Raw genomic sequence first — 10,739 nt, 5'->3', positions numbered from 1 at the left:
TCCTTGATTTGACCTTAGTTTTCCGGCCATCCTTTTTCCAGTGCATGGATGGGATGGTTAGGATTGCCTAACAAATGTGATTCTTTAGAATCATAAGCAATCCATGATGGCCCCTAACAAATAGGTGGATCAAAATGTTTATTTGACCTATTTTTGTGTAAATAATCTTGACCGTCAATGTTAGAGGTTGTTGATCAATAGCTAAGGTTTTCAGATGGCTCTAATTATGGGTCATCCATGACGGATGCTAGATGGACGGCTCCAATTGAAGCACCGCAGCCCACTATCCACAGTCAATATGCACATGGCCAGCCTAACGTGGGACGGTCGTGATTTTACAACCTAAACACCTCCTAGTCAAGAGCGGACGGTCGTGATTTTACACAAACCAAATTTCAATCGTAATCGAGGCTGGCTCCTTTATCAATGCCGGTTCCTCCACCGGTCCTGTATGATAAGCTCTTCTACCAGTCTCGCAGAATAAGCTTATTCTACAAGGAATGCACATGGCCCACCTAGTCGTATGGCTTCTTGTCCAAAAGGGAGTGTTTTCCTGTTTAGAAGGGCCACTTTGAATATCAGGCTGATCAAAGGGCCACTATTTAGGCTGATCAAATCATCACATGGGTTACCATGTGAATTTGAGGTTTTTGAATGGTTCTCAATTGTTTTTATGATGTCGTCAACCGAAAGAAGGGCTACCCTAAATATCAAGCCGATCAAACCATCAAGTGGGCTACCATGTGTTCTCAATTGTTTTCTATGGCATTTTCTGCCTAAAGATTGGATATGCCTGACATTGAGCATTCAATCATGTTCCATGGGTTCACGAGATTAAATGGTATAGAATCGCATTAGATGAAATTAACACTATTATTGCACAATAATTGCATGCATGAAAATACCATAGTATTTCAACAGTCTAATCCAATGTTTAGGATCAAATTATTCCTTTAAGAAAAATACCGTACTAAGCCAAACCTATGTTTAGTGGACCATGGAATCGTAATCAACAAACCAAATTCACAACTGATGTCAGTTGTCTGTACGTACATGCAACTCAAACATCACTTGTAAAGGGTGCATATGGATGAAGGTAGTGGATAAAACACATACATCAATGTTAGGCCCATAAATGAGGTCATGGGTTCAAGCACCCATTGTGGTGTGAGTGTGCAGGCATGTGTGGGGTGTGCGAGTGTGTGCGCATGTGATAACCAAAAAAGAAAGAAAAAAAAAAAACAATCATTCGGAATGGAATTTGCATGGGACCAAATGCACTTCCATACCACCTAATCCCACCTCCTAAACAGGCCCAAAGATTGCATATGCCTAATTTTTAGAGCATTCCATCATCATGGTGAGGTTCAATGTGCAGGTTGGAAGAAATGGGAATTGAGCGCTGCCTGTATGGAATATAAGCTTTCCTCAACCCTGAGTACTGGTCAAATAGGGGCACCACTGAACAACTCTCAAACATGCTTTGTGTGAGCCCCATCTTTGAGATCGGCCTGCCATCAAATCAGATCCGGCCAAATCCGAGGCATGTGTTGAACAGGCTCCCTAATACTTGCCCCTCTTGCAAGCTACATGCAAAAAAGAGAGTCGGCGCCTGCTACTTGCAAAAAGAAGTCAAAATGCCCATAAGATGCAATCTTTCCTCACTTATCGCGGGAATAAACTTGTGAAATTTTTAAGAACAGCTTGAACCTAAGCCATTGAGCTTGCTTTTTGCAGGTGAAATCCCAGCCGCAAGACGGACAACAGCCACATTTTACAGTTCTAAAGATACCCCTGACCTCATTTAAAATGTCTTCCATGTCCCTAGCATATATTGAGCTGGAAACTATTTGCAGGGACAAAAATGTTGGAAAGCTGCTGGTGTGATATATAGTAGAGATTAAAGGGGTAAGAGAGAGAGAGAGAGAGTTGAAAAAGAAATGCAATTCCTACCTGCATGTTCAATCATACACAACTATATCAGCCCATGTACATTGATATGCTTATTTCAAGGTCCTATTGAAATCCCTTCTGTTCTAAGCTTTTGCTTATTTTCACTACAATGGCAAGGAAGCAGGGCACTCCTAAGTATTACAGTCACGCTCTCCATCAGTATCAGTCTTGCGTCTTGGTTGATGACAACACCTTGTGCCAGTTTCAACCCAAAACAGATAACACCTACCCTCCCTAACTAGTCGCGGTTCAACATGGACTGACCACGGCCCCTCCCAAAATATCCATAACCCCTTCCATAATAGGGGCCGCCACGACCACGGATGCCCCAACCGGGCCCACGGCCACCCCGGCCTCGATGCCTTGGGAAATCACCAAAAGTCTGCGCACGTAAAGGAAAGCCTCATGTATGGAAACTTGAAACATTTAATGAAGGGATGGAAATACCACAGGCCTAACCAGACAAGCACATACCTCAGTGTCAATTTTCCTTTGCTCTGAAAACTTTGTCCTCCCATTCCGGGACCCATGATCAAGTGCATTGCAAGAAAGAGAATCGAAGAAGTCATCTTTAACATAAACAGGCTGTATAACAAGAAATGCCTGGTCATTACGCACTAATATATCATATGAAGCTTGATTTAAAGAGGAGCCTCTTTTTTTTTCTTTTTTTTTGTTCAACCCAGCAATCGTGCAGGTGAGGCCCATCTTTTGATAACCTAAGACACTGATCTGATGGACCCCATCATGCAATGGGCCATTCCTCACACTTCCCCTACCAGATCCTCGTATCCAACTGAAGAAAATGGAGCAACAACAACTGGAGGTGGGCATCGGACCGAGTCGGATCGGATTGGGGCTAACCCGATTCAGTCCGAAATCCAGTTGGACTGACCCGAATCTGATCCGATCCAGGACTGAGTCCGGAACATAGGACTCGATCCGACCCGGCACACGGTTGGCCTGACCTGAACCGAGTCCGACTCGGTCAAGGAAACCAAGTCGGATCGGGTTGGGTGCGATTCGGATCGTTAAAAATGGTGAAAATCATTATCTCATTGCTATTTTCGGTGTGGTCCATTTGAGCTTTAGATATGATTTATTTTTTTTCCAAATGATCTAAAATGATCATGAAAAATGGATAAACGGTATGGATATAATAAATACATCATTGTGGGGCCCATATAAGGTTGATATCATTTGAGCCGTTCGTACAACTCGGAGCTCGAGGCGCTGTAGCGCTGCAAACGTGCTGTGCACGGCAGCTGTTGTAACTTGTTGCCCACGAAAAGATGACTTTGATGTTACCAAGTTATGTAAGTCTGATCATGGGATATGTGTTATATCCAAACCGTCCATCCATTTGGCGAGCTCGTGTTAAGGCTTGAGACAAAAAATAAGATAGATCTGACTATCAAGTGGACCACACTGGAAAAAGCAGTGGGACCACACTGAAAATCATTCTCTGTTGCTATTTGTGGTGTGGTCCAGATGATCTTTGGATATGATCCATTTTTTTGGATAATGCTCTAAAATGATCTCTAAATATATATAACAAAGGTGTAGATATAATAAATACATCACTGTAGGGCCATATAACTTTGATCTCCAAACCAATGGTAAACTCACAGGAAATGGTTAATGATGATTTCCTTAATTACAGCAGCTCTACCCATGCTTGATACGACGCTTGCTTGTTTTGGCACTAAAACCGATGATGCTGTGAAATATATGTGGGGCCCATGGTGATATGTGTCTTATCCACACCGTCCATCCATTATCCCAGCTGAAATTATGGCATCATCTAAAAGGATGAGGAAGATCCAAAGCTCAAGTGGGCCACACCACAAGATTTAGGAAATCAAACACTTACCATTAACTTTTTAGGGCCACTGTTTCCTTTGGTGTGGGTCACTTGAGTGTTAGATCGGCCTCATTTTTTGGCTCATGCCTCAAAATGTTTTGATAGAATGGATGGACGGCACAGATACATCATATACATCACAGTGGGACCCACAAATTTAAACCAGTCCATTTGGATCGGTTTCCAAGCAGAAATACCGAATACGTCTGAAGTTTCAAACAGGAAACTTAAAACCGCTTTTCCAACCCATTGTTTTGTTCAAAACCGCTATAGCGTGGGTTGCAGTTACAAGAAAATTTAATACTCTGGTGGAGTTTGATGGATCATGCACAGGCACTTAGAAATTGCAGACGGTCCAGATTGGGCCGGTCCGAATCGGATCTAATCGGATCGGGTCGGTTCGGAACAGGGCCTATCCGGATTCGACCCGAAAATAATTCGGATCTGGATTATGCTACCCGATCCTGACTGATCCTGACCATCGGTTCTGTTTGAATCGGGTCGGATCCACCAGTTCGGGTATAAAATGCCCAGCTCTAACAACAACCAACAGTCCACAGTTAAGGGGAGCTGTTGGTTAGGGAACATGCGAATGGCCAGGTGAGCCCCACAAGTACAGTGAACTGAGCAAATGATCAATCAAACAACATATATTTCCCTTATATAAGTATATAATGAAAAAATGCATTAGCAGTGGTGGCCCATGACGGTCACAATCTTACCTTTGCCTCGAACTGTGAGGATTCTGCATCATCTTCACCCAGATCATCATCTGCAACATAATCTCTTGCTTCCACTTCTCTGTCCCTCGACTGACCCTTGCTTCTACCAAGATGACCCCATACTTCATCCTTGTTGAATTTTTCGTTCATTGCCGTGAAATCAAAGTCTTCTGTGAATTTGGTTGCAGCACGTGAAATCTGCAAGACCAGTGATCAACAGCCCATCTCATCAAATCCACTGCACTTTTTAAGGTACAAAAATCCACCAACTCCTAGTTCGATAAAAGATCCTTCTGTAAGGCTAAAGTAATCAGAGATTATTCATAGCATTTCTTGAACCCAGATAGGTGAGAATGTCATTACCAAATCCTACAGCTAGGGAGCTACATCCTCTCCCAAGGTTGCTATAACTGCCTTCATCTTTCATAGATGAAGCCTTTTCTTTTCGTAATTAATAAAGCTACTTCAGTTTTAACTGTTTCAATTTTACCGGAAGAGAAATGCTCCAGTGCTCTCAGAGCACTATAAGGTATAGTGCTCCTATCCTAGTTGCATCTATCACTTGTACAGTCCAATTGATAGATCTGAACTGTCTATCAAGTCCAGATAACATTTTATGACCGACTATGCAAAAGTCACACTTATCGGATGATCAAAACCATACCTGATTTGTCCTTATTTTTCTAGCCTCCTTTTTTCCAAGCCATGAATAGGATCATTTGGATTGCCTAAGAAAAATGACTCTTTCAAAACATAAAGCAATCAATGATGGGGCCCAACAAATAGATTGATCAAATTGTTGACTCGACCTATTTTTACGTAGATGAGCTTGACTGTCCACACTAAAGCCAGATGATCAGATGATTACGATTGTCAGATTAGTGTGATATTTGCATGGTAGACCATGAATCCATGACCTAACGAACAGTCTAAATCAATCGACCTGATTGTCTAAAGTGTCACAATCCAACTAGGAGCATTATAACTTAAAGAGGTCTGAGACAGTAGAGCATATCTCCTACTAGAAGTCGGAAGAAAAATAACGATTTAGCCATTTTTTTACCATACTAACCTGCCTATGTTGAAATCTCTAACATAAGCACATCATCCCAAAACTTCAATTGGCTCAACAGAGAAAAATGTGAAACGGTAAGAAGATAGTCTTTTTTAAACTGAAATTGAATGAATCTCAAATAATAGATAACTCCACATACTAGCAGTGTGCTAGCCAATTCCTAGACCAGGTAGAGGAGGATTGATGTCGGGTAGGCATCTGCTCACTGAACTTTTGACCAGCCATCATGAGGATACCAACCCCAAGCAGCTAGGACAAGGCTACAATGAAGGCACATCATAGGGCTGCAACTTGGGTTCAGGTAAACCGGAATCCAGTTGTTCCAACACGATTTCAGTTCATTTTGGGGCGTCAGGTTGTCAAGGTCCTTGGGTAGGGTTTGGGTTGGAAAACGCCAGCCTGATCTGAAATGAGGTTGGGTTCAACTAGAGCAAATTTGGGTCAGGTTAGGTCAGGTTGGGAATAATCACATGTATTTGGGTCGGGTTGGATCAAGCATAGGGGAATTTGGATTGGGTTCAGGTTGAGCAAATTTGGGTCGGATTGGGACTAATCACATGTATGTGGATCAGGTTGGATCAAGCATGGAGGAATTTGGGTTGGGTTCGGGTTGGGCATCTCAGGTTGGAATTTGGGTTGGGTTGCATTGTGGGTTGCATCCTCTTGAGGTCAGGTCGGGCTCTGGTTGACCCTCGCTGCTCCAACCCACCCAAGTTGCACTCCTAATACATCATCATTTTCTTTTTCTATGCCTTGTCCCAACTCCCAACTAATTGGGTTAAGCTAAAATGACAATAAAATGAATCCCAAATAATAACATACTGCACCAAAAAAGGCAAAGTTCCAATTTATTACAATCAGTTAGGGAGTTACATTATAACAACAAGTTATGAGAGTTCCAATGCATTACAACCAGTTAGAGTCTATCCTTGAAAAGTCGAAAAACTCAACTTGATCAGATTCCATGAAAGCTTTGAAAAAACTCAGTTGGATCACAAGTCTTCAAGACTGGGTTGATTCAGTGAACTCGACTCTACAAAACTTGGATCGACAAAAATCAATGTGCCAAGCATTTGCAATATTAATGAATTTCAAAATACTAAGTACCAAGTCTAAGTGCTCAAGACTCAAAAATAAAAATAATAAAAATTTTGACTGAGTTACTTCGCACAACTCAAAGGACTTTTGAGTCTAATCAAATTTCAAAAACCATGCTTCTAGTTCTGGATGCTAGACAATGAAGTCGCTAGTCACAAGTCACATCCCACTCCTGACTGCCAAACACAACCATCTTTTTTTTTTTCTTTTTCTTTCTTTTTTTTTGAGCGATTAGAACAGATATTTATTGAGAAAAAGGCCGAAGCCAGAATATACAAAAAAAAAAAAAAGGAGGGAGAAAACCATCCATCCTTCCAGGGACCATTAAAGGTCCGCCCAATTGGCCGGAAACTGAGCAACAACCTTAGCAGCCACTGCCCATTGAGTTACATGAAGCTTCGCTTTCTTGAACACTTCCTCAACTTGACCCGAACGATTTCTGAAAGTTCTATTATTCCTTTCCAACTATAGTAACCATAACCCCGCCAACATTGCAAGGCGCCAAACTTCCCGACTCATGATCCCATGCATGCCTTCCTGTCACATAAAAAAGAATTGAAAAATGGAACTTGGCGAAACCCACATTACTCCAAAGAGGTTGAAGAGTCTATGCCAGACTTGCCTCGCAAAGTCACAATGAATAAAAAGGTGGTCCACCGTCTCCTCGTCTTGGAAACACATCACACAAACATTTGAAAAAATCATCTTCCTTTTCATGAGATTATCTACAATCAGAACCTTGTTGCACCCTACTAGCCATGCAAACGCCGCCACCTTTAAAGGCGCACCATACCGCCAAACTTCCGCCAATGAACTTATCTTGCTATTGCTATCACCTTCCTCCAAAGACTTGTAGAAGGATCTAACCAAAAATCGTGTAAAGTCAGATAGCACCAGCCTCACCTTATCAAGAAGGGCCAACAACCTCGTTAGCTCCTCTACCTCATCATCGTGTAAATTCCTCCTACACGACACAACCCAGATACAGTTTTCACCTTGGATCGAGAAGCAACTAGCCACTACAATCCCCTCCCCCAAAGCTAGCCTAGCTATCCTCGGAAAAATCTCTCCCATATTTTTTATCCCCTACCCAGATGTCATCCCAAAACTTGATCTTCAACCATTCCCTAAAGAGAACCCGACACCTTCCCACCAAGGTATTTTGTATCGGTAACGGTGGCCGTAACGGTCACCACCATTACTGATACGGGTATCGGCCATAACGGCCGATACGGGGGCATAACGGCCGTTACGACTCCCGTAACGGTTGAAAATTTTCTTTTGCTCAAAAAATTCTGAAAAAATATGTAGAAAATCAAGAATAATGTGAATATTTCAAATATATATTCTTTTTTTTATTTTATTTTTTGTTTTGAACATGTTTATGGTAGTGTAGCGGTCCACTCTTTGGTGAGAGTGTTGTATCGGGTTGTCTAGTAAATTGTTTAATATGGTTATGTCTCTAATGTTTACACATCACAATCAACCATTAGAACTAGAATTTTTTTTTTAAAAAAAAGGCATAAATACTGCTTTTTCAATTTTTTTGAAAAAAGGCCCTAGGAGATTCTATTTGCTCAAATAATTTCAATCCACAGTTTTAATCTTAAAAGCTATAGTAAAAGTAGTCAAAATCTATTGTAAAATAATATAGGAGAGTTTTTGGAATGAGAAAAGTGACAAAAAGGAGAAAAGTGAATTTAAATTGAAAAAAAAAAAAGTGATCGTTTTTCGACCGTTACGGGAGTAACGGTCGTTATGCCCTGTAACAGCCTTTATGGCCACCGTAACGGATGATATGGTCTAAAAAAACTAACTGCCCCTTTTCACCCCCGTATCACGTAACGGTCATGGCCGTTACCTATATGTATCAGCCTTTATAGGCGTATCGTAACAGATACGGAACACCTTGCTTCCCACACCTTATGCTTAATCTGAGCTACCACTTTCCAGACTTAGGAGGACCTATACATAGATGATGATCGAGCTCACCATCCCCCGTCGTCAACCCCATACTTTCTACCCACTACCTGCCTCCAAAGAGACCCCTCTTCCACCCCAAACCTCCACACCCATTTCTCTATCAATGCATCGCTTGTGCTCTCCAAGCTTCTCAGACAGGCCCCCCTCGGTCCCAAGGCTTACACACTTCCTCCCACTTTATAAGATGAAATTTATGCTTGTCTTCCTCTCCCTTCCATAGGAAATCTCTTCTAATTTTCTCCAATCTATCTAAAATTGATTTCGAGCATTTAAACGATGACATAAAATAAACCAGTAAATTTGATATCGACACCATAATGAGAGTGATCCTCCCCCCAAAAGATAAAGATATAGACCCCCATTGCGAGAGCTTCTTAAGAAACCGCTCGATCACCTTATCCCACACACTTAGGAGGCTTACCTATACACAAAGGCAACCCGAGATAAGTAGGCGGGAACGATCCTACCTTGCATTCAAAAAGCCTAGCGAAGGAAACCACTTCTTCCTTGGAAAGAGCCACTCCTAATAGTTTGCTCTTAGAAATATTAATCTGAGCATCGAGACTAATTCAAAACATATAATAATCATTAATCATATGCAAATTCTCCACCAAATCTTCATCCGCCTTACATAACAAAAGTGTATCATCCACATATTGAAGATGAGTCAACTGAAAATCGGAATTGTTGATAACGAATCTCCTCACCAACTTTTCCTTCACCCCTTTATTACTACCACAAACAGATAAGGGGATAAAGGATCTCCTTGCCGCAACCCTCTAGACAACGACAAGTAATCGTTAGGCAAGCCATTTACCAAGATCGAAAACTTTGCAAATGCAACACATGCATGAATCCAAGCCCTCCATTTATCACCACACCCCAAACGACATAGCATGTAATCGAGAAATTCACAATCAACATGATCATAAGCCTTTTGGACATCCAACTCACCCCTCAACCATCTATGCATTCATGAGCCACCAGCACGTCATCCGCAATCTGCCTCCCCGCTACAAATGCCTCCTGGGACTCTGATATCACTCCCCCAATTGCTTGTTTGAATCTTGTTGCTAGAATCTTGGTGACGATCTTGTACGGCCCACCCAAGAGACTTATAGGCATGTAGTCCGATAAACTTTCCACTCCTTCCTTCAGGATCAACGCTATAAATGTAACACCAAGCTCTAGAAATAATGCACCTGAAACATAAAACTTCTTAATAAAACCAACCACGTCCCTTTTTACAGTCTCCCAAAATTTTCAATAGAAAGACAACGGGAAGCCATTCAAACCGGCCACTTTCTCACTCCGCAACTCGGAGATAGCATTTATGATTTCTTCCTCAAAAAAGGCCTTTTCTAACGATTATGCCACCTCCATTGAGATCGAATTGAAAGGAAGTTTATCTAGCTTCGGTCGAATCCAACCTTCCCTTGTTAATAGATTCTTGTAGAAATCAACTATTGCCATGCAAAGATTGGCCTTACCTTCTATTCTTTGCCCCTCCACCACTACTGACTTTATTTTATTTACCAGAGCTCTTGCACTAGCCATATTCTTATCACCTTCCTTAAGCCAAAGCGCCCTTGACCTTTGCCTCCATTTTATCTTATCCTCTCTTAGCCTTGTGTAGTACTTTATCGATTGAACCTCCCTCCAAGCTCCATCTTCCTTTGACAGTTCACTATTTTCTTCCTTTAAATCTAGGTTCTAAATTGTATTCAAAATGGTCGACGATTCCTCTTCATGATGGGAAAGAACTTTTTTCCATACATTGATCTTGTTCTTTAGGAATTTCAATTTCTGAAATAAGTTAAACCCTGCTCCCCCTCGGTCCGGGAAAGAGGTCCACTCTTTGATTAAGTTTGGGAATCCCTCTAGTTCTAACCACAAAAACTCAAATCTAAATGGTCTCGGCCCCCAATTCTCCTCATTCGATTCCAATAAAATTGGACAATGAACGGATATAGCAAGGTGTACCACGTGCCCACCATTACCAATAGTGTTATGGGTTGTATCGGCCGTTACGGCCCCATAACAG

At 41.7% G+C, this 10,739-nt stretch overlaps 1 protein-coding gene across 4 annotated transcripts in view; it reads right to left on the bottom strand.

Annotated features, from left to right (window-relative positions):
- Positions 1 to 1,929: 1,929 nt before the first annotated feature.
- The window catches only part of LOC131237775 (protein decapping 5-like), a 37,506-nt gene continuing 28,696 nt past the window's right edge, over positions 1,930 to 10,739 (bottom strand). For all 4 annotated transcript variants that reach the window (XM_058235754.1, XM_058235752.1, XM_058235753.1 and 1 more), the window contains 3 exons: positions 4,540 to 4,737; positions 2,428 to 2,538; positions 1,930 to 2,335 (listed from right to left, as the gene is read on the bottom strand). In XM_058235754.1, coding sequence (XP_058091737.1) covers positions 2,192 to 2,335; positions 2,428 to 2,538; positions 4,540 to 4,737 — 453 coding nt within the window. In that variant the 3' untranslated portion in view covers positions 1,930 to 2,191. The remainder of the gene's footprint in view (positions 2,336 to 2,427; positions 2,539 to 4,539; positions 4,738 to 10,739) is intronic.

This window comes from Magnolia sinica, chromosome 2, assembly GCF_029962835.1.
Source record: "Magnolia sinica isolate HGM2019 chromosome 2, MsV1, whole genome shotgun sequence".
In the NCBI taxonomy this organism is placed as follows: domain Eukaryota; kingdom Viridiplantae; phylum Streptophyta; class Magnoliopsida; order Magnoliales; family Magnoliaceae; genus Magnolia; species Magnolia sinica.
Note: the sequence above shows the minus strand (reverse complement) of the source record. Positions and strands in the feature narration are given on the sequence as shown.